Source organism: Hyposmocoma kahamanoa, unplaced genomic scaffold (genome assembly GCF_003589595.1).
Source record: "Hyposmocoma kahamanoa isolate Upper Pololo Valley unplaced genomic scaffold, ASM358959v1 87, whole genome shotgun sequence".
Lineage (NCBI taxonomy): Eukaryota > Metazoa > Arthropoda > Insecta > Lepidoptera > Cosmopterigidae > Hyposmocoma > Hyposmocoma kahamanoa.
In genome coordinates, this window is record NW_020654422.1 from 10,229,182 (window position 1) to 10,254,825 (window position 25,644).

The 25,644-nt window shown below is 35.5% G+C and overlaps 2 protein-coding genes across 2 annotated transcripts; one reads left to right on the plus strand and one right to left on the minus strand.

Moving 5' to 3' along the window:
• Window positions 1-245: 245 nt before the first annotated feature.
• Window positions 246-12,021, minus strand: LOC113235216. Its single transcript, XM_026470843.1, has 7 exons — window positions 11,859-12,021; window positions 11,132-11,305; window positions 10,468-10,784; window positions 9,597-9,750; window positions 9,149-9,266; window positions 5,488-5,630; window positions 246-1,330 (listed from the first exon to the last, which is right to left on the minus strand). The coding sequence occupies exons 1-7, from the start codon at window positions 11,982-11,984 to the stop codon at window positions 1,229-1,231; spliced, it is 1,134 nt and encodes a 377-aa protein (XP_026326628.1). The 5' UTR covers window positions 11,985-12,021; the 3' UTR covers window positions 246-1,228.
• A 1,338-nt stretch (window positions 12,022-13,359) lies between these two features.
• Window positions 13,360-25,361, plus strand: LOC113235133 (cysteine--tRNA ligase, cytoplasmic). The gene is made up of 11 exons (XM_026470724.1): window positions 13,360-13,541; window positions 13,620-13,886; window positions 15,617-15,833; window positions 16,021-16,231; window positions 16,463-16,695; window positions 16,921-17,154; window positions 17,417-17,552; window positions 20,596-20,801; window positions 21,411-21,573; window positions 21,756-21,952; window positions 24,672-25,361. The coding sequence occupies exons 1-11, from the start codon at window positions 13,360-13,362 to the stop codon at window positions 24,795-24,797; spliced, it is 2,172 nt and encodes a 723-aa protein (XP_026326509.1). The 3' UTR covers window positions 24,798-25,361.
• Window positions 25,362-25,644: the final 283 nt, after the last annotated feature.

Here is a 25,644-nt window from a genome sequence, read left to right on the forward strand (position 1 = left end):
CTTTTTTTGTTGGAAAGAGGGTACCTCCATAATGGTCCCATTTCATTTTGAAGAAAATCATCCACCTCTAAGGGTGGCTGTTCACGCATGAAGATTCATTTTTATAAATAGCGCCTGCATTTTGTTAGAAAGAGCAATTATTTTAATGGTTGATTTTGCTATTCTCCAATTCAAGGCGCTTTTCTCTCGCAATATACTTGGAGTAGTGAGAATCGATTTTTATTATCTCCCGTGTCAAATCCTGTATAGTGGCGAACTAGGGGATATTTCAATAAAACTTGGCAAATAGACGTAATTCCACGTGCTTTTGAGGTCGGTTTTTTAGTATTCTGTACTGAGATTACTATTATCTAATGACTATACTGAATACAACAAATATACAGCCACGGGACACAGTTTAAACGTACACTTTCATTAATATTATCAATAAACATATTCAACATATATTTATTGATATTATTAATATATATCATAACAATTAATAATTCTGATTCATTAATATCTGGCATCTTTGGTGCAATGTCAGCGACGATAAATCATTTAAATCAAATATCAGTCAAATCAATCTGTAGAACAACAGTTTTTTGGTTCAAATTTTATAAGTCTGCTAATAACAACTCCTCGTAGCCTCTCGCTTATACTAAATCTCTATTTCAATTACATTTGTTACCATAACTATTAGGTTACATTAAAATCATTAAAAATCTGACTTTGTACTTAAACAAAAACCATACACAAAACAAAAATATGTCACATGTTGTTTGTATTGAGTATCTGTCCATATGAATGACTAATGTCTGCTGCCGCTAGAAATCTGTTGGGAACTTAGGGTCACTGCAATCACTAGTTGAGAGCACCATGTAGCTTGTTCCACTGTTCACATACCAAATCATTCACAATGCACACCGCGAATAAGGTACCTCGAGGTAATTTTGAGGAGCAGGACTTGTCCTTAAGAGCAAGCGCACTGTCGACTATTCATCGATTACGTGATTTCTCGCTGACAATATACATGGCAGATCTTCAGATATAGGCATCGACTATCGACGTGATAGTCTGTGGGGACCCGACAAGTTGCTTCATAGCACCACTTCGGCTATGAATTACTTAACTCGCTGATCACGTCGTGTGTAATCAATCACACACTAATACTATCTCACAATACAATCACCGATAACCAGTCGATAGTGCATAACTTCTGTTGGGCGTAGTTTCTGTTGGCACCATACTAGATTTGCGTGGAGAAGCGTGGGCGCGGCAGCTCAAACTGGTCACCGTGCACCGAGCGTGCTAGCGCTTTAATGCTAGCGGCTATGTCTTGCGGCTCCTCCTGTAAAGAAAAACTTTTATTATATAGTAATGATTATTTATTTCAGACATTTTCAATAAATACTCCGCAGTTTGGCGGGCTTCAAATTTGTAGCCAAATGTATATTTTTGTAATAAACGATTTTTTTTTTAATAATATTTGTCTAGTGTAAAAACAATTTATATATTCAGTAGGTTATAGTCTGTCTTTTTTAAAGACGGAGTAAAATGGCAGTTCATTGCGCAAAAGTGCTGCCCGCGTGCAAGTGAATGCAGTCGATAAATATTACATCGACTATAGTCCATTTGACATAATTTTTTTGCATTGCGTCATTTCAAATTTTTACGTTGTATGCATACTATTTTTAACTAATCTCTCAACTAAGTTACAAAAAGAAACAGTAAATTTGTTGTAATATACTAAAAACAAACAATATTTCTTGCAACACTTGTCTTGTCTGTGGGTAGATGTTCGTACAATTGGAGGCCAATTACCCGAGGATTTCTCGTCGTGAGTTCGGTACGGTGGGCAACGGATTTTAGTTTTCCCGCGTTTCGCAACGAGTGGCTTCCGTCCGTAGGTAAGTGCTCACGCGACGACTTTGACGCGCATAAACTATTATGTCATAGATGTATTGTGAGTACGTCGTCATTAAATGATATTTTTTTTAAAGGTTTCTGCAGGACTGATCTTTTTTTATTCCTTATAGTTCTTGGTGCACGTTTTTGAAGAATAAATACCCTATCGAATCAGTAGACTTACCCCACAGTGCGATGTCGTATGACATGAACGACTGAAAATATGCAACGTACGTCTGCTTCAATACCACATTTGAAACAAGAGGACGCAGTTACCTTAGTGCGTATGTAGCACGCCCAAGTTTTTCACGCAGAGACTGTATATGTGATTTCCAATTTTAATTTAAGTCTAACGTGAAACGCAAGAATTTAAAAATGTTGCACAAGGTGCACACTGTAGAGGTGGTAATTGCCCATATTATAGAATTTCTTCCTGAGAACAACATAAGATTCGACTTCGATGTGTTAAGAATAAGTCCATTCGCAGAGAACCACTCACAAAGTTGCTTGTACGTATAGTTTATTTTTTCTTCCAACTCCTTATAGTTTTTAGCACACACTACAACGGATGTATCGTCCGCAAATAGAACCACCAGCTTCCCTGATATAAAGTAGGCAGATCGTTGATGAATGCTAGGAATAGTGTGTTACCTAAGGCCGATCCTTGTGGGATGCCAATGGTGACGTCCCCATCAGCTGACCTGTTTCTTGTACCGTTTGTACTGACCTGAACGTTTGCCTTCTGTTTGATAAAAAAGAATTTAATAAGTTGTGAGCTACTCCGTTGACGCACAGCAAATATTTTAATTAATAAGTAATTCCAAATCCCATCGAACACCTTTGTAAGGTCGCAAAAATGCCTGCAGTTTTAGACTTATCGTCTATACTGGTAATAATAGAATCTACTATATTTTGTGCTGCAACTACGATGGATTTAACTTTCCTGTAAGCATATTGTCTGTCTGATAACAAGTCGTTCATTTCAAAATGTTCCATAATACTTGTTGACATGATGGATTCGGTTATTTTTGATATATTCGGAACTATGGTTATCGGTCCGTGACTTTCAACGTGGGTCACATCTCCCATCCCCTTGAACACTGAACATGCCTTCCGTAAACGTTTCATTTATTAAAGCAATGACTGGAGATATACATCTCTATTCACTGGCCAGACAAACATTAAAACATATATTAATAGAGATATATTATATGTCCAGCGTTTCTGATGTATGCCACATTCCCCCACTACCCTCTCTAACAAGTCACGAGTGACAGTTGGAAGGCTGTACTGGGGAACATCACATTAACGTACGCACCTTCTCAAAAATGACAAAGTGTGAATGTAATTGTGAGAAAATAAATCATTGAAGTAGTCAGGGATCCTATCTATAGACAGACATAGTCTCCGTTATGAGTCAGTCGACTTTGTGGGTGATTCCTAGTTGAAACCTCATCATTCACAAGCTGTAATTTCTTAGTAACCTAATAACATAATAATTCAATCCTTTTTAGTTTGTTTATTATTTGTTCTTATAATATTGTCTCTAAATCTTGCAAATAATCCCGATGAGATGTTTAAATAGATTTTTTTTTCCATTCGATTTTATATCACCACATCTCTAGAAACTATAGAAAAGCAAGGCGAAGCACTTACAGTGTCTTTCGACATTTCTAAAGCCTTTGACAGGGTCTGACACGCAAGCCCTTTAAGTAAGCTTCCCTCTTATGGGCTTCCCATTGACCCTTGCAATTGGATCTCGGATTTCTTGAGTGAACGTTCGATTCGAGTGGTCTTAGAAGGGTACACTTCGTTCCGTACTGTTTGCAACTCTTTTTCTGGTGCATATTAATGATATGTTCATTCCAGGTACCTTTGCGTATGCTGATGACAGCACAGTTGTAGATAGGTACTTGACCAATGCAAGGGTCAGTCGAGAGGAAATCCAGTCTTGTCGAGAGTCCATGGTTAGCCGTTTGAATTTGACACTCCAGGCAGTCTCCGATTGGGGCGATGCCAATCTTGTCAAATTTAACGCTACCAAAACTCAGGCGTGTCTATTCTCCACAAAATGGAGTGGCTTCGAGCTGACTCCGACTTTTCGTGATATATCCATACTGATAGCCGACTGCCTCCAGCTACTTAGAATGGATCTGTCGTCCAATTTGAACTTCGGCAGATACATTGAATCCATGGCCAAAAATGCAGCAAGGAAGCTTGGCATCCTTTCCGGGGTGAGGCATTACTTTACACCGGGACAGTTGCTTCAGCTGTACCAAGTACAAGTCCGGTCGTGCATGGAGTACTGCTGCCACCTTTGGAATGGCTCTGCTACATAGCAACTGGCCACTTTGGATTCAATTGACAATTGTGCCAAGAGGCTTATTGGTGACTCGGAATTAGTGGAGGCGAAGCTGCAAAGCCTTGAACACCGCCGTAAAGTTGCCTGCTTGTCGGTATTTTGCAGGATATATCACGAAGAGTGTGCGATGGCTTTACACGATTTAGTTCCGCCTTCCCCTTTCCATCACCTCTACTACTAGTACGACTAGGCGTACGCTTGGGTTCCACCCCCATATTGCGGATATTCCAAAGATTCGCACGAAGCGTTACGCTTCCACGTTTATGTGGCGAACGGCTATGGAGTGGAATTCCCTGCCTGCAGACTTGTTCCCTGAACGATATAACTTGGGCCTTTTCAAGGCGAGAGTGGATAGGCATTATTTAGGTGTGCATGCTCCTTCGTCAAACTCATCGTCACTTTCCATCAGGTGAGATGAAGGTCAAATGTGCACTTATATTTATAAAAAAAACTTCATATCTCAAATGTCACAATACCTACTATTATATCGCCTGAATGTTGGTTACGCTTATGAAATAAATAGCCGAACTTGTTTCATTTGACTCTCATTGGCCAATTATTCGTCTAACTGCTGGGCACAGGTTCGTTTGATTTGTAAATTTTTGAAAGTTCACACATACATACACTAAATTTAGCAATTAATGTATAAAAATAATAATAGGAGACATTTTTTAAAGCTTTTCATTTAAATTTAATATGCATAATCAAATCCGCCTGTCGTTATTACAATGTGTATGACTAAAAATTGATTTTGATACTAATAGAACAATAGGCAAAATAAGAATAAAGAATACAATAACGCAATTATATTAATCATTAAAACGTAGTAATCATTAGAACGTCGTAACATTCACAATTCAGACATTTTTAGCAAATTTTTACATATTTTCACAATCTATCGACAACAACTACACGACTATTTAAAATTTTACGAAAACTCTGCAAATGTTATTTTACTCCATCTTCAAAAAAGAGAGACTGTGGAGTACAGCATCCATCGCCCCGGCATTGGGGACACCCACTCATGTGCTCTAGATGTCGTTTGCGCTGAGACGCTCTTTGCTTACGAAGGATATTTTATTTATCAGCGAAAATGGTCGGCACATTACAAAAAGTTAAAAGTCGTGCTATTTTGAAATAATATTTTATAACAATATTTAATTGTAAGGTAATTATTACCCAAAATTGCAATGATGTTCTACGACTATAAAAAGTAAAGTATCTCAAGTTTTACTTACGTCATCATCTAGTTCTCTGTGTTCGTATCGCTGTTCGTTAGGGAAGTTAGGCATGTTAATGGGTAGCGAGCACGCGACATTTGCCGCTGCTTTGGCGCCGCCCCGAGATCGTGAGATGTGGATGCCTTCGTCGTTGCTGCCTTCTACAAAACATAAAGATATATATACAGAGGTTTTCCTTTTAAATCGGACAATATGGAGAAAACCGAAACCATACAAGATACAGGTAAACTAAATGATTATCACTAATTTCAGGTTTCTTACCACGGGTTCAACCCGTGACTATGGAGCGTGCAACCGTTCCGAAATATCGGGAAAATAAAGAGAAGTCACACAGTGGTAAGAAACTCGAAATTAGTGATAATCATTTAGTGAATAACCACGAAAGTCTTAAAATCTATACAGGTAAACTGTTTAAAGAACCATTAAATATTTTTTGTGAAAATAATTTACTATGCCAAACATATGACGCTCTGTATACGATTTTAACGCCCTATAAGTTCGGACACTTTTTAGCGCGGACCCGACGTCCATATAAAATAAGTCATGATGCCAAAGGAATTTCTTTTTGCCATGAAAACGAATAAAATAGATAACATTTTTTTTAGTGCTTTCATGAAGGGATTATTTCATTGTATGAGACGAAAAAACTCGGGACAGCAGAAGTTGGTAAAATTTAATAAAAAAAAATTTTTCATACAAAATTTATTTATTAAATTTCACCAATTTCTGCTGTCTCGATTCTTTTCTTCCAATACAATAAAATAAACCTTATAAGAAACTAAGGGTCGTATTCCAGAACTCTACTCAATGCTCAAGTCAGGACTTGAGCAGACTTGAGTATGATTTCAAGCACTGGAAATACGACTCTAATGGCAAGGGCTTGAGTATGATTTTCAGTGCTCACTGCAATACTCAAGTCCTGAGTAGAGTTCTAGCTACTCAATGCTCAAGTCAGGATTGCTATGGAAACACAAGCACCGGAAATACGACCCTAATGGCAGGCACTTGAGTATGATTTCGAGTGCTTTAAACCATACTCAAATCCTGACTTGAGCATTGAGTATAGTTTTAGAATACGACCCTTAGACTATCAGCATTAAAAAAAATAGTCAATTTAATTAATTTTTTATTAAAAATAATATTATTAAATTTGACTTATTTCTGTCTTATCTTATGTTCCGATTTTTTCGTTCCATACTATGAAATCATTCTTACAAGAAGTCGAGACTATCAGCAATAAAAAAAATTTACAATTTTATTCATTTTCTTTGAAAAACAATTTATGAAATTTGACCAACTTCTGCTGTCATGATTATTTTCGTCTTATACAATGAAATGATCCTTACATGAAACTGAGTCTCAATCAACACTATAAAAATTTTGATCAATTTTATTCATACAACACGCTTGACCAAAAAATTGATTATGCCAAAATTGTATTTACAAAAAAACTTAATGGTTCCTAAGACAATTCCCTTGTATCATCTATGGTTTCGGATTTCCCCATACTGTCCCATTTAAAAATACACTAAGTATATAAACTCAATTTATTTAGTGCAGAAAGGATGACCTACAATATGTTTCTATCTTTTAATAATTATAGGAGAAACAGACACTCTCCGAACCGTATACGGTCTCACACGGTATGCTTGAAGGCGCTGGTTCGAATCCCGTTGGATCAAAGGAGTTTTTCTTAGTGTTCCATCTTTGTATTAATAAATTATACTGCCTCCGTAGCCGAACGGTTACCATACTATAGGCCCATTTCTAGCAACTATAGGCCCATTTCAATTTTACCAGCTTTAAGTAAAATATTCGAAAAGGTTATGCTAACTCAATTACTGTCCTTTTTCGGTAGGAATCATATTTTTCATAGTGAACAATACGGGTTTACTAGTGGTAGATCGACTAGCGATGCGGGGGTAGCGTTACTAAAACACATCTTTGATGCTTGGGAAAGGTCCCAGAACGCTATTGGTGTTTTCTGTGACCTCTCAAAGGCATTTGATTGCGTTGATCATAATACTCTTATTAGGAAGCTGGAACATTGCGGTGTAAATGGCAAGGCGTCGAAACTTGTCTCGTCATATCTCAACGGTAGAATTCAGAAAGTAGACATAAATGGAGTAACTTCTTTGGGTTCTCCAGTAAAAATGGGTGTTCCGCAGGGCTCAATACTTGGACCTTTCTTATTTCTGATTTATATTAATGATCTGCCATTCTTTGTTAAGGACCATTGCGAAATAGTGTTGTTTGCTGATGACACATCCTTGATTTTTAAAACAGACAGACATGACATTAACCATGACCGTATTAATGATACCCTCTCTAAGGTAGTTTATTGGTTTAATGCTAATAATTTATTGCTTAATGCCAAGAAGACAAAATGTGTTAAATTTGAATTATCTAACGTAAAATCGACTAGTCCAAGCATAGAAATAAACGGAGAAAAGTTAGACCTTGTTAATAAAGCAGTTTTCTTGGGAGTGACCTTAGATAGTAAACTTCAGTGGTTTCCACATATATCGTCCCTGGCCAGCAGATTAAGCTCCGCTGCATACGCAGTCCGCAGAATACGTGAGCTTACCGATGTTAGTACTGCTAGACTAGTTTACTTTAGTTACTTCCATAGTATAATGTCCTACGGGATGCTCATGTGGGGTAAAGCGGCAGATATTCAAACCATATTTGTATTGCAAAAACGAGCGATTCGTTCTGTGTACCGTCTAGGCTCTCGGGTATCTCTCAGAGAAAAGTTTAAGGAGACTGGTATCATGACTGTGGCATCGCAGTACATTTACTGAAACATTTTATATGCCCGTAAAAATATACATAATTTCAATAAGAAAGAAGATATCCATAATATTAACCTTAGAGCTAAGTCCAAACTCATGGTACCACGATTTCGTTTAACCAAGGTAAACAACTCTTTTATGGGGAACTGTATACGTTTTTACAATAAGATTCCGGAGCATATATTAAGTTTATCATTTCCTAAGTTTAAAAACTACATTAAAAATATTTTGATCGAAAAATCATATTACAAAATTGAAGACTACGTGTTAGATAAAGTTGTATGGAAAGACGACATGGCTCCAGAATCCACACAAATTTGATTCAAAGTGTATTCCATAGCATTTAAGTTTATTTGAAAAGAGCAATCCCTAGAGTTTCTTGCTCGTTCTTCTCAGGGAGGTCAGCGTAGTGAACGAGCAGCAGCTTAAATGTGACGTTTTCAAGTGTAAATTTATTTTACCTATGGAATAAATAATCTTTGACTTTGACTTTGACTTTGATACCGGACTGCCACTCAGAGGTCCCCAGGTTGGATACCCGGGCTGGGAGAAATATTTGTGTGGCCTACATTTATTTCTCTCGTGAGTTTGGGTGTAATTTGTGGTTGTCTATGTGTGTGTCCATGGCACCCACGACACAGGGTTTTCCTAGTCCGGAACTATGTTGAGTGTGTGCGTTATTAAAAAATTATAACAAACTAGTGGAGTAATTTTACAAAAAATAATTGAATATCATGGTGGTAACACATCATAACACTCTATAAACTTAAAAATTGGAAAAAGTGTAAACTAAATTCTTTAAGGTGGTCCTCTAAACATATTACACCGATCCAGATAGAAATAATATTATTATCAGCACTTACGATCAGAATCATAATCATCCTGGTCAGACACCATATTGTGGTGAGAATCAGTTCCTTCTAAGTCAAAAATATCTTCTGCTTCTAAGGAATCCTCTTCTGGTGGAAAATTTTTGTTCAGCTGTAAGATAAGAAGTTCTGTTATTGTATACATCACTATGATGATCAACCCATGCAAGACTACTGCACTTGAGCCTCCAAAAGAAACTGAATTCATTGTCTAAGATGCTGGCCCAACACGGGTTGGGAAAAAGTTTATTTTTAGATTTTAAATGTAAATTTTAAAATTGTAAGATTTTAAGATTTTAAAACTGAAAAAGAAAAATCATCATTTAATAAAAATGCTCATATTGCGTCTGTATCAAATAGCAGTTTACATTTCGCTGAGACAAATTGTTTCAATAGTTTAAAACAACGAAAAAATAAACAATCAACAAGAGTGTAAACTGACTTTCACCACATTTGACATTTTTTTGGCATCTTTGAAGGAGGACAGTCTTCGTCTCTGTAGTGGAGGTAGTTGCGGTGAAGGTGGGCCATTGTCCAGACTCGTATCCACCCGCCAGCTGTCACTCTCTGAGCTACGGCGAGCTTTACTTACGATACTGTAATGACCATGTTTCTATGTTACAATGCTAACCTAGTTTACTATAAATGCAATTTTTGTTTATATTATGCATACTTACATGTTTATATTAAGCATGCATCTTTCTGATTATCAAGTAATGTATGTTAAATAGGCATATTTGTGTATTAGGTATATATGTATTTTTGGTAGTTAAGTAAATTGTGATTATTGTTTATGATTGCAAAAGATATTTATTGACACATTGTTTACTTGTTACTGAAAACAAAGTTATTGATAATGAAAATACTTCACTATCATTTTCTTTTAGGTAATGTACTTGCAAACAATTTTCCATTTACTAATCAATCATTGATAAAAAATTGATTTAAAAGTAGGTTTTGTGCATACATGTTGCACGAATATATTATGTATATGACACAAGATGAGTTTTTAAGATATTTTCACCTGGTATTAACTTATTAATACCAGGTGAAAATACACTATTTACAGACTTATCTGAAACAGAGGTTTGAAGTGTTTTATACAACTCAAACAGGATAAATATCCAAAGCTTTTTACTAGATGTATATGAAAGATGAAACCACTTTATCTGAGAAAAAGCAGAAATAATAATTTGAAACCGTGACCATGGGACCTGTAAAGGGCCTGAAATGTCAGTTTGTTTGAAAATACAAATATACACGATTTAAATCCGGAAAAATAGTTTCATTTCCTAAATAATGTAAAAGATTACCTAGCTAAAATCTTATGATCCCTATGAGCTCTTTCTTTGTAGGCTTCAAATTCTGCATATTTCTGGTCTCTGAATTGTCTAACTGTTTCTTCTACAGCCTCCAGCTGAGACTGCAAGGTCTGGCTGAGTTGCTTGCTAAGAGTGCCAATCACTTGATGTGTTGGCATCCAGTCTTTTTTGTCATTTGACATGATCAAATTGTTTGTATCCACATTCTCTTTCATCTCAACATCATTTGTTACTTCAGGCACTAGAAGATTGAAGACCGGTGAGAAGTTTTTGGATTTCTTCAAGCTGTTTATACGCTCTAAGGATGTCTGGAATTTTTTGAGAATGACTATTATTAAGTTGCTAAGATACATGTGAAAAGTAAATAATCACTTTGATATTTACAGACATGTTTCAAATAATAACACAATCGATAATGAATTAGTCATTCTGCCACCTGTTTTGTAAACAATTTCACATAAACAATATCAGTATTAGGCAGTTAAGTTCAATAAGTTAGCTTTAAATTAAAAAGTAAAGAATTGATGAAGGTATGTTTTAATTATTAAATGAATATGGATTGTATACTGCAAATGTAATTATAGCTGTTGTTAACTGAATAATTATTATTAAGTTTTCTACTAAATAATGATAAAAAAAAAACTTAAAAACTTACCAGAAGAGTCTTGGGGATAAGCACAATATTGGGCCTATCATTAAGTAATGCATGGGTAGTTTGGCCACAAGCAAGGCAGGAATTAATCTGACACCTGCCTACTATTTTCTGGCTGATCAGAGCTGGCTGGGTCACATGGATTTTCAGCCCATGGTTTGAGCATGATACCAAGTTCTGGAATTATTAGGAGTTTTTGTTTGAGTATCAGAAAGCATTTTGTAGTAAGACTGGTAACACTATAGGTGTAAATTATTATGTTTAGATTTTTAGGTACTTACTTAATTACCATATAATATGTATGGTGACCTGATTTATAGTTTGTAGATAGTTTTTGTAACAAATGAATTAGACATAAAAAATGGGTCAGAATCATGTCAGAATATAAGTTTGGTACTTTTTTAATTGTTAGAAAGTTTGCAAAACTATTTTCAATGAGTTTGTCAAAAAGTAACAAAAGACAGTAGATACTCATACATAGATCAAGACATAGCATAGTTACCAGAACACAAGCCGCATGTACAACTAGTTGAGTACAAAAATAACCTTTATATCAAGAACGTAAATAAGGCGATACACAACGCCGCATTGAAATGTTATGTACATACCCACCCTAGCCGATTATATCATAAATGTAATACGTCCAAAACACATAGATTCCCTTATTTTTAATAGAAACAACAACTCTCCGTAAAAGTCAAGGTCAGTTTGTTTACCCACGGCATCATACCTCGCTGAAAAAAATATCCCTTTGTTCCGTCGGTGTTAGCTCCAATTTAGCGATGTCCAATTCATCTCCAACTTTATCACTTTCTAGAGTTACATTTAAGCATTTGCAAACAAAAAGAGCAAGCATGACTGTAATTTTACTGTATTTTTAGTGATAAAACAATATAAAAATAGACAAGAATGTAGTAAATTGTGTAAAGTAGTTCGTAGATAAACGCGTACTGTATATATTTATAGACATATACATAACAAAACATGCACAGCTGACTATAGGCGGAAGTAAACCTATCGCTTTATCTCTGTTCATCGCAAGTATCCTTACAGTTGGAGAATGAAATAGCTATATACTAAGCCATGCTCACAACAAGTGTGATACACAAGGTACAACAAATTAATTTGTCAAAAAAAGTCAGTCGATAATCAACTTTGTAGTTTGTCAGATTACTACTGTTGGGTAATTTACCGAATAGCTCCAATTAGTGGAATTTTTTTCAGAAAATTCCCGAAAAATTGGAAAAATATAATTTCGAAGTAATTTACTTTCCTTTATTTTTTTCTTCCATCCTCTTAGAATTTACTACTAGTCTTGTGGGTCATGGAAAAATTTCCATTTTGAAAAAATAATATTTTTCAGAAAAAATAATATTTTTCCTTTAATTTGAATTAAAAAATTAAAAAAATGAAGTTACTTAACGAAAACGATGGAGCCATTTTAGAGGTTGTAAAATCACTTTCAATCTCTTTTTTCTATAAGTGGCTTTTAGCCATACAAGTTTTTTTTATAAACCACTCTAAATAAAACTTCAAAAGGTATTTCTAAATCTAGGACATAATATGAGCTTTCAATTTTCGATATTCGATCACATTTTTCCAATTATTCGGGAATTATTCCAGAAAAATTTCCACTGTTTGAAATTTGTCGCAAAATTACCCAACAGTATTTACTAGTATGTAACAAGGTACTCTTTGATTTAATAATAACAGGGACAATACATACGGCCTGATCAACCTACAAAGTGTAAATTGAACGCATTCAAAAGCCAGCACAAATACGTCACTGACTGTTGCTAAGCGTGCCATCTCATTTTATATACGAGAATCAGAGCGAGATGAGTCATTTATACTCACTTTGCCACAGAACACTATACTCACAAGGAGCACTTTGCTATTGGTTGTCAAAGTGACAGCAGTCAAGTTCAATTCAAATCGTGTCGTGGCGTGGTGCAATATAAAAATAAAAAGTGAAGTGAGTTTCTGAGTTTGAGTGGTTTGAGTTACCTATCTTAACGTGGTGGTGACTCGTGGGCAGAATCAACAAAGTATGTAAAAATATTTTTTTTTTCTGATTACTCATAGGGAGGTTATTAAAAACGTGGCAGTCTGAAGCCGACATGTGGGAACAAAAGTTGTAAAATAGTGAATTAATTAAAAGAAAAAAAGACACTTAAAAAGTTACTTTGACTATAGGTAACATCATCAGAAGAGATAGATTTTAATGGAAGATGTCTAAAAGAAGCCAGCCAACTTGGTCTCTGCCTTCAAGCGGACAGAAGAGGCCAGTATTGAAGTTGTACAACAGTTTAACTCGTCAGAAAGAAGAGTTTGTGTGCACTAACAGAAATCGCATTAATTGGTATAGTTGTGGTCCTACGGTCTACGATGCATCACATATGGGTCATGCCAGGTAAACACTTTCATTTAACATGAATATAACATACGAATAAAAAAAATTTCTTGATTGAAAAATTTTACTGTTTTTCAGATCCTACATTTCGTTTGATATTCTAAGGCGAATTCTAGGAAACTACTTTGGATATGATATCCTATTTGTGATGAACATAACAGATATTGATGATAAAATTATAAAGCGAGCCCGACAAAATTATCTTTATGAGCAATATATGAAGGATCAAAAAAGTTTAGATTGTATCACAGATGATGCAAGTGCAGTTGTGAATTACTATGAAGAAGTTGTTAAAAATACTGGTGACCCTGATAAAAAGAATTCTCTTCAAATAATGCTAGACAAGTATGTCAAATTTTCTAAATATAATATGTATATACTTAACACAAACTAGGATGATCCCTGTGATACTTCATTTGATGTCAGTTTTTTGTGTACCTGATTTTTGAAGCAAGGGTTCTTTCTTATAGTTTTATTTTTCTGATGTATTCTAAATGATGTATAGACATGTGAAGTGTTTTGTATTATATTGAAAGTATAAAACACGCAACTATAATTCAAATTCAATTTCAATTGATATTTTAGTAAATATCTAAAAACATTTATCATATCATTAATTTGTAAGCCTTCAATAAAATAATAACACTGACATGTCATGAAAATTCTTCAAATTTAATTCACCAGTTCAGGCATGAAAATGTAAAAGACAGAGTTATGTTCGCATTTATAATATTAATTTGGATTATGAATGAGTGCTGCATCATATAGGTTGTCTTAACACAGTGGGCCCTGTCCAGTTATCTATATTTAAATTAATATTTTTGAGGTTGCATGACTGATATTAAATACTCTTGCTCTAAATAATAATGTACTATTTTCTCCTGTCTCTTTTTTAATTTTGGATAAATGCAAAAGCACTATTTATACAACAAAATAGATAGTGGCAATTGCATAGATTGCATCAGTGTTAAGGTACATATTTGCCAGAGTGTTGCATACCATTTGTATCCACTTCCATGGTTTTATGCTGCAAGTTGTTCATAATTGTTTTCACAAGTTATACTTGTTCTTTATAGAATAAAATTTAAAGGGTAACTAGAACATTGAATTCCATATGATAATGTAAATGTTTTTTATTTCACTTTCAATATCCAAAGCAAATGCCAGTAATATTTTTCATACCAAAAAGTAATGGCAGCAGTAGTGAAATTGCATCAGGAGATTCTCCAGATGTTCTTTTAGATATCATTTGTAGTCTCAACAATTAACAATGTCTTCAGTCTGACTTTCCATTGTAAAAAGAATCTGTATCTGGGATCTGCAATAAATCATGTTTTCTGTTTTCCCCTGTTTTACAAATGTACCCAACATTTGTCAATATTTAAAGAATAATGTGATGTTCACTATTCACTAATTTTGTACATTGTATGAAATATTTTACACTGTATTATTAAAAAAATCTTAAATGTTTTTCAGTCATAAATTATTCAATAATGTTACAAAATATTGTTAAAATATATGAAGTATTATTGTGCATTTATCTTATCTCTACATTTGTCTAATAAGATATAAAATAATCCTCTTGGATTTGATGCATCCTGCTCCACATTGGTATTTTTCCGAGTTTAATTTTTTATTTCACTTTAAAATATTTTACAGTTTTTATAAGGCATTACTCAGTTTTTAATGTTTAGTAAGGGCCATGTATTGAACATGATATAAATAAATAAATATCTAAGAGAAAACCCTCAAACAGTCTCATGCAAATAACTAAATGTGAACAAAACAATAGCTGCCTGTAAAGCAATTCTTGATAAATGCAATTATGTTGTTGCTGTGATTGTGGACATATTCAACACACACAAAACTACATGTTATTATTGTTCACAATAACTCTCATTACTTTGCCTGTACATAAAACTGTATTCTGTACATTAATGACCTTTGTATGTAGCGAATTGCATAAGATATTCAGGGCTACATACATACATATTATGTCTTCTATGGTCTAAAATTAAATACATTTCTATATTTCGTTATGTACTTCGTTTTAATCTATAAATTCATTTTTTCAGTGTGGCATCAGCAGTAAAAGTTCTTAAAGAAGCAGTACAGTCAAAAGATCAAGAGAAAATCATTCTAGCAAAGTGTGATCTTCTTAAATCAGCAAAAGATCCACTATCAGAATGGCTGGATACCAAATTGGGGTCAACAGTGTCTGATAATGCTATTTTTACCACCTTGCCTAGGCATTGGGAGAATGAATTCCATAAAGACATGAAGGCACTTAATGTAAGATTACAATTTAAGTAAGGTCTTCATTAAGTATCATTTTCTCTTTATACTATAATAATAAAAATTTATAACATGTACAACTTTTGCCCATTAATTCATTATTTCATCTAACAAAAAAGCATGTGTCTGTTTTTTAACCTTTGTTGTATACTATTTGTCTTTAACATTCACACTCTCTGTCTAGGTGTTACCCCCAGATGTTCTCACAAGAGTTAGTGAATATGTACCTCGGATAGTAGAATATATTCAGAAAATAATAGACAATGGATTAGCCTATGAGTCAAACGGCTCTGTGTACTTTAATGTGAGTGAATTTGATAGCAGAGACAAGCATCACTATGCACGGCTTGTACCTGAGGCTTATGGTGATACCAAGTCTTTGCAGGAAGGAGAAGGTATATATTCATTGTCATTTATTGAAATCTGTTAAAATGCTGTGTATGTACAATTTTTTTGTAAGTTTCATTGTCATACATATGCCTTGTATTAACTGATGTATCTGTTGGCTTGTGCTGGCGCGATTACGAATATTATTACATATAATAATATATATGAATGCAATGTTAATGCGTACCGAAAAGTGTACTTTATTCCTTCAGAGTCATTGTGTCTTCTCCGTTGTGTAGGTGATTTGAGTGACGACGCAGCAGAAAAGCGATCATCCAACGATTTCGCCCTTTGGAAGCGAAGTAAAGCCGGCGAGCCATCTTGGCCATCGCCCTGGGCCCAGGGCCGACCCGGCTGGCATATCGAGTGCTCCGCCATGGCCTCTGACGTCTGCGGATCTAAGCTGGACATACATACTGGCGGTGTAGATCTCAAATTCCCGCATCATGATAATGAAATTGCCCAAAGTGAGGTTTGTGGTACTTTCACTGTATTTATCAGATTGTTTTGAATAATAACAAGATAAAAATTGGAAATTTCGAGGACTTGCATAATAATTTTCACTGGACAAAAATTGCATAAAAATGAAATTGAAGTCTGTTTTGCCTCGCGAATTCACTTTCTTATTTAGAGAACATGGCCAAGCATAGAACCGTCCTGTATCATATTATTCTAATTCGTTGTAATGACTCTTTAGGCATATTTCGATGAACCGGGTTGGGTGAACTACTTTCTCCATACTGGACATTTGACAATCGCGGGTTGCAAGATGTCCAAATCTCTGAAGAATTTTATCACCATCTCCGACGCGTTGAAGCGACACACAGCACGACAATTGAGAATCGCATTCCTATTACATGGATGGAAGGAGACACTTGATTACTCTGATAATACTATGGAAATGGCTATTCAGACTGAGAAGACGTTCAATGTAAGTACAAATCAGGAGACAATAAATAAAAAGACAAAATATTTTCATGCTTGTTTCTGTATTTTGTGCTAATGTTCATCGTAATTAATGGAATTTGTACATTGTGAGAAGGTGTCTTCCCACGAGAACATGCGCTCAGTGTGATAAAACTAAACATAATATATCTGCATGATACGGGTTACAGTGTAGAAACTATCCAAATGACACTTCAAAATGGATTTGTTTAACTTATGTTACCAGTTATTGTTCTAATGTATTACAGGAATTCTTCCTAACAGTAAAAGATGCTATGCGCAGCGGTTATAATGAGGGTTGCGGCGGCGAATGGCGCGCGGAAGATCAACAGCTTGCCAATAAACTGAGTACAGTTAAAGAGCAGGTGCATGCAGCTTTCTGTGGTAAGCAATTTAAAATTCTATTATGAATCTTCTGATTGTTTTTAACCTGTTAATAAATTGAGCTCGAATGGTACAAATTATTACAAAACAATTTTATCAATTATTTTTAATTAAAGTGGTTTTGTTAAAACTTCGAATGGGGACCATAAGCCCAAAAATTTACTTGTTAAAACTAATATTGTTGGCTCCACCATGTAAGTGGGATCATAAGTGATTGAAAATCCTATTTGACCCACTCAACGAACCAAGAGTGGAATCAGCGGTTCAGTGCCATTAAGTCAAAGTCATTATCACACGATATGTGCGTTCTACTTGGTGGTGGTGTTTTATTATGTTATTAGTAGCAAATTAGTCGCTAGCGATTTTGTAATTACGATATGGCGCAGTTTATTCCTCTTTACTGTACAATTTTTATCAACTTTTAATAATACCTCCTAGCATTGCAAATTGTCAAATTAGCCACAGAAATTTAATTACTGAAAACATTAAACAGTATAAGATTACTGTTGTTATAAATTATTTGTATCTTGCCATGGTCTAATCAAGTAAAAATAACACTTTACAAAATTGCCTTATCAATACAGTCACCGTGACATACTTTACTTACATAGGAAATTAAAAATCACTGCTTTGAATTAATTTACAAATTGAAATGACTATTGTAATAAATCCAAAAGGAAACAAAATAAAAACATTTTTAGTAATAGTAGTATTGAAATTTAATTCAGATTACTATTCTTTCAGAGCACACACTATACGCTTTAATTCCCTGTTTTATAACCAAATAATTTGTGATTGTCTGTACTTCTATTGTGTTATAGTCGGTCACATCATATACAAAAATTATAAAATAGTAATATTATAAATATAAAATTAACAAATTTGTATGCAAATTGTACAGCCCCCTTGGCAGTCACAATTAGAATTAAAATTATTATGCAAATATTTTATGCGATCAAGGCAATATATTCTAATCTATTTTTTCGACGGGTAGTAAAACTTTATTAGCCAAGCCTTACGGACTTCTTTGTGTTGTTGAAATGCTCCTCGAGCGTTCTGGCTTTGCATCAGTAAAAAGGTATCAGATGATAATGGTATGGTATGATGTAACGATCCGCAACTCGACGTCCAGGCGCTTATTTTGCGTAAGGTGGGTACAAGGTCCTACTCGTGCCATCCAAGCTCTTCCAAGAATCTCAGCGCCCACTTCGGTTGGCTGAAGACTTCGGGGGGCGATCTCGGCACTCCGAGGTACTCTGCCCTGTAGTTAACCACGCCGGAGCATTGTAGTAGGATGTGCGCCGCCGTTTCCTCCTTCTCCATGCACTCTGCTCTGCATAGAGGGCTGTCCGTGATACGTAGATAGAAATGTTATTTATTATATGGACCATGACCATTACATTTTCGGTTATTAGACTGGCGTTAAGCATGGGGAGTGCTTCCCTAGCCTGTCTACAAACCGTAAGGGTTGTCCATGTGATTTTATGGGATGTTTTTGTACCTTTGTGTATAGTTGCTCTAGACCATTGGTAGGGAAGGGATACTATAGCGTCAATCTCCAACTCTTGTCTGGCCAGTTCATCTGCTGCGTGGTTGCCATGTGAGCCGCTGTGTCCTTTGTTCCATTGTAGGGTTACATGGTTGTATGTACTATAGAGGACGTAACTCAGATTGCTTTGAGAGAGGTACTTTTATAAGAGAAACGACGATTATTCATAAACATATCTGCAAACGTACATGTATTCAATTTGGAATCTTAGCCTAGAATTACTAAGATGTCCGTTTGACATCAACCGTCTCTTATTTATATAATTCCAAATACAAAACCTAAGCTGCCTGCTACAGTACATACCTGCATGAATGCTTGGTGGCATTCATTGATGAGCCCTGAGTTTATGTCATAGCTGACCTGTTTGTGCTTGAAGAATTGACTTGCTGTCGGAGAGTATTCGAATGGAGTAGTTCTGTACTCTTCTAGCTATGATTGCTTCTGCTGCTAACTTTATACCCATACGTTGAACCTGGAAAACTGTGTTGTGGTTGCTAAGTGGTGTTGAAATCCTGATATTGAGGTCTTCTGAAAATACCCCAGTACCTGTTCCTGAATTTGTTTTGGACCCGTCGGCGAAGATGCGTACCTCTTTGGGGTTTAGTCCTTCATTGAGATCTTCGAACAATTTGTACCTTGTACTTTTGTCGAAAATGTATTGTTTTGCGATCCTATCCACAGTCGCCGCCAGTAAGGATTTCTGTATGTGGGATCCGGGTTCGCGCTTCCATAGGCCAGTTTTGTTTAGACGCACTGCCGTTGTCGCTGCTTCCTGTCTGATGAATAGTGCGAGGCCCGCCGTCCCGATGTTGCCAGTCGTCGTCATGCATGCTAGTCTTTGGAATTTGTCCAGTTAGTCGGCTGCAGTCGTCAGTTCGGTTCGTGGCCACCATACTATCGCGCCGTAGCTGATTGTAGGTCTTATCGCCGTTGTGTAGAGCCATAGTGATTTTGGGTGAAAGTCCGCATTTCTTACCTGCAGATGATAGTGATAATAATGCACACACTTATTATTATAGTCTCTCACCAGGGAAACCCTGTTTCGCAGGTGGCACGGACACGCACATGGACTACCACAAATTACATTCAAACTTAAGAGAGAAATAAATGTAGGCCATACAGATATTTTTCTCGGCCCGGGAATCAAACCCGGGACCTCTGCGTGGCGGATCAGGATAGTAACCGTTTGGCCACTGAGGCAATTAAACAATAAGATAGGTCTGCATCAAGCTGTTAATTTGCTATAAAAATGACGTCACACAAGTTATCTTTACAAAAATGTGTGTATACTTGCCTTAATGCCGTTCCGGCACGTATTTCATAAGTAGCGCAAGATAGTGAGCTGTGGTTGCGAGGAAACATCAGTCATATTAGAGAAGTGCGATCGTTTATGAATACCCATCGGTACACTGATACAGAGAGCAGAGTCAGTTTGAGGATTTCCAAGTCGATATTGCGGCTATTGTAATGAATAAATTTGACTACCTTTTGCAGACAACATCGACACCCGAAGTACGTTGGATGCCTTAAGAGAGCTAGTAGGAGCTGCTCATATATACTTACGTCAGACGCAACCTCGTAACGCACCTTTGCTCTGCACAGCGGCGAGATATGTCACTGATATACTTCATATTTGCGGTGCAATTGAAGGCCCGAGAGGCGGCATTGGGTTCCCTGTAGCTGATGGTGATGGTGTCTGTGTGAGTATCGTACTTATCGTCGTACTATATTTGAAAATATACGATTTTGTGTATACAAAATCGTAGGAGCGCTACTGCTATTAATTTAGTAACAGTAGAGCTCCTAGTGAAAGAGTTCGTCCTGGGAAGTACTGCCACCTTACCTATTTCTGCCGCCAAGCAGTAATGTGAGCATATTGCGTTCCGTTTCGAAGGGTAAAAGTGTGTACAGATCTGCAGAGCTGCACTTGAAATGTATTACTCAATCTAACAGTGTGTATTATGCGTACCAAATATTTCCACCTGACAGTACCATTCAAATGAGTATGTATAAAAAAATCAGTTCTTCATAGACAGCACAAGGCCTCACAGGCTGACGTCATAGAATTTTGGCCTCATAACAGTGCAAACAATATTTGGGTTGGGATTTATAAAACGAACTTTGCCTAAGTTTAAGCAACAAATTAAGAAGTAAACTGAACCTTAAATTTAATTTTTTGCTTAAACTTAGGCTAAGTTTATTTTGTAAATTCGAAAAATTCGTTTAGTGCGCCATTATTTCTTTAGTCGAACTTTGTTTTATAAATCTCATCCTAAGTGTAGTGTGTTGTTTTAAATTGTCTGCAACAGTATGAAGAGGCAGTAATGCCATACCTCGAAATGTTGAGTACATTCCGCGGCGCAGTCCGTTCGGCGGCGCGTAATGGGCGGGCCAACGAAGTACTCTCTCTATGCGATGAACTCAGAGATGTCATCTTACCAGAACTCGGTGTGCGGTTAGAAGACAAAGCTGGTTAGTATATCTTAATAACTATAAAATATCTTATTAACTAGTTTATGCCTGTGGCTTCGATTGCATGGTATCGAAAAAGTATACTCTCAAGTTAACACTTGGCATTCAAACTTTTGCAAAAAAAATTTTTTCTCCTTTTGAACTAATTTTGAACAGATTTTAACTGATTTCTAATTTCGAAGATCGCACTATAGTGAAGATAGTAAGTAAAGAAGAGCTAATGAAAGAGCGTGAAGAGAAGAAGCGTATCGAAGCAGAGAAACAGCGGAAGAAGCAGGAGTTGTTAGAAGCACAACGGCTTAAAGAAGAACAGAAGAAAATTTCACCCGCAGATATGTTCAAAAAGGATACTGACAAATATTCTAAGTTTGATGATAAGGTAAGTGGACATTTTAAAGCAAGACTGTTAATAAAAATAATAAACATGGATAATATTAAGTTTATTGAATATCACGATGTTTTACTAATATAATATTCATTTTTTTTAAGTTACTCCACTAGTTTGTTATAATTATTAATACAAAAATCGAACTTTTCATTCGATCCGGCTGGACTCAAACCAGCAAAGATATGGGTGATATTACACGATTATTTTCAGTTTGGAAATAAGTAATATTACGAAATAACTTTATAAGTAAATTATTTTCACATTCTGTAGACAGAACTGTAACTATTCTATACTATTCATCCAATTATTATTTACTTACGACATAAACCTCTGCAGACGACGCATAAAAATCATAAATAATAATTGTACAATTTTCTACTATTAGTCTACTTGGAAACTTTGTACCGACATGTGCGCCGTGAAATCGCCGGCAGCAGCGGCGTTATCGGCGTGTTATATGTTTTTCAGGTCAGGTCTTTAAAAATAAATTAAATCAATTTCTGTATTTTTAAAATAGAAAACTTCTGTGAGACTGGCTGGACTCATATCAGCGCCTTTGCCATACTGCACAGTGGGTCGTATCTGCAACATTACGGACATTGGATGTTTTTTCACGATACCTCTCTAAAAATGCCAATCGATAGATCTTATTGCCCTAATTAAATATTGTCATATATTGTCATGTCACATTTTGCCATAAATTTAATAGTTTAGTAGCAAAAAAATAAAATGTGTATTTTTTGTGTGGGACCTTTAGTGCCCTATCGTTACAAAGTCTTAGTCGATCCAGCCTTGGAAAAACTACAGACGTATTATTACACCTATCTTCTATAGATTTGCACACTAAACGCGCGTCCAAACCAGCCTATTCACTACTTATGTGTGACAGAAATTCTTTTATTAATTTATTTTTAATTCATGTATTCAACCAGTAATCGTATTCATGAGCAATTTTTGCGCTTTTTTTTAACATTGAGTAGAAAGTTCGATAGAATACATTGACGACGTGAGTTTATTACGAGGAGGTAAGTTTATTTATGACGATTTCGGTGGTCCAAAGGTTTGCACTGTGGGCATTGGATGAGGAGGTCCCGGGCTCGATTTCCGGTAGGTCCAATTTGGGAAATGAATTGTTCTAAATTGATGCTGGTCTGGTTGTCCCGGGAAGGGGTACTCACAGTACAGGGAATTCCCCAGTTTGAGACCAGGCAATAGGTGTGGTTGTCTGGCTCGTTATAATCATTATTATTAACGTGCCAAAAGGAAATTTAGAACTTGAAATATATCTGGGAAAAAAATAATTTTTTAGGATCTAAATCGCAAATATTTGTTTTTTCAAACAAACCAACGTTTCGGGTTATTTACAGTCAGCCGTGATCATGGGACCTGTAAAGGGCCTGAAACGTAGGTTTGTTTGAAAAACCAAATAGTTTCATTTCCTATGTATAACAATCAATCACGAAAAATCTAAGAACTCGATTTTTAAATATATCTGTTGTACAATGTAATTAATATATAACCTTCTTTGTGGACTTATATCGACGCCATAAGACCCCAATTTTTATATTAACACCGTAGATGATAGATAGTAATTTATTCGTGAATTCAGACGATTGGCATCACTTTATTTAAAAGCAGTATCGGTTAAGTTGTCGCAACTTCTTCTGTTTGTATTAATCTCTTGTATTCACTATTAAACACTATGTATGTATATATGTATGCACTTTATTGCACAGTCTACATCATATCAAGCTATACACTTTTGTTCGAATATCGCCTCCAGTTTAACGGAACAAGATCCGTCAATGTGTAGCTTGGTATGCTGCCGTCTGTATCACAAAACAAATTGTAAATGTTAACAGCAATTTAAAGTGTTAATTACGACGCCTTTGTACATTTACCAATTATTTATTAACATTATAAATTGTTACAATTATATTGGTGAATTTTTTCCAAGTGCGATCTTTGTTTAATAATTATAACAAACTAGTGGAATAACAAAAAAATAATTGAATATCATGGTGGTGAAACATCCCGACATTCAATAAAACTTAATTGCAATTTTAAATTGTTGATTACATTTTAATTTAATGTCATAAAAGGATTCCCTCTAACCTTTCAATAACTAAAAGGACAGTTGGTAACTGTGTTGGCAAATAAAAGAATTCTACATTCTCAATAATTACATAGATAATTTAATCAAATCTAGTTTTAGTAGAAGTAAAAGAGTTCATCCAGGGAAGTCCTGCCACTTTACCTATTTGTGCCGCTAAACAACATTCAACATTACTTTCAAGTCAACATTACTGTGTTCCGGTTTTGAAGGGCACATGGGACTTGTCAACTTATGTCTCAGAGTGACGAGCGCAGTGGCAGTGCCTCTCAGATCTTTGCGATTTAAAGCTGTGAGTGGCGCTGCAACTGTTATGGACAGGCGCTTACCATCAGGCGCACGACTTGTTTGTCCCGTTACTTAATATAAAAAAAAAGAAATACTAGTCCTTAACTGCATTACATAACATAATTATAGTCCGCAACCATAATGCAGTGTGCCGACTATAAAGACAGTCGATTTGCAGCATTAGCCTATTAAGGCTAGCCAGTCGATAGCGCGTTGTTGATTGGTTTCTTGTCATTGATATTATTTTTTTACGAACGAAATGCTATTCGACTAAAACACTCTGTATCTCTAGTTTCCTTATTGTTGTAGGGTCTTCCAACGCACGACCACAAAGGCAATGAACTCAGCAAAGGCCTAATCAAGAAGCTTCAGAAATTGCAACAGGCTCAAGAAAAGAAGTACACTGAGTATTTAGCCTCTATCAACACCTGTTGACATCATCGCACTTGAAATCAGGCGCATAAAATCGCATTCGTATTACACATTTAAAAACTTAGGGTAAAAAAGTACTTATGGGAATGAAATGTTTGTATTGAAATCTAGATGACAATTTTGTTCCTGTTTTTATAATATATACCTAGAATAATAGCTGCATTTCAAAAGTATATTGGAGCATTACACTATTATTACAAGTATCGGCTGTGTGAACAAAACAACGAATAACGTCCATCAAAATTTATAAAAGTTTTCATTCAATAGCTACGACAATTAAAAGAAACTACTTGTTATGTAATAGGCATTAAAACGAGTGTTTTAATGCCTAATTATGTACAGTTACATATACTGCTTTATCTACACATATATTATAAGCTCTTTGTGATGTGTTCGGGAACCGCACGTTACGACTGGCGAAACGGCGGCAAATAAAAACTCTTTCTCACGCATGTCACATAACCTTCATAGATAAAAACGAAAATAGAAACAAAATTCATAGACAAACTAGAATCGGCCCTAACTATATATCGTTCGATATCAAGTAACGTGTGAAATTGTCAAAATTGCTTGCAATTGACATTTCATTGCGAATAAAACTTCATCTCGACTGATATTAGACTTGAGGTCAAATGAAATTATTTTGTTTTTCAGAGATGTTCGAAATTTTAAAGAAGCAATAATAACATTTTCACAGATAAGAAATTTGTCCTAACAAAACTGTTTACCTTTATGCTGATCGTAATTTGCAGTTTTTGAACACATTATAGAGAATTTATTATACACTCACCGGCACGGAAACTTGGCCACACTTGGATTTTGCGATAACTTATATTAAAAGACTATTTTA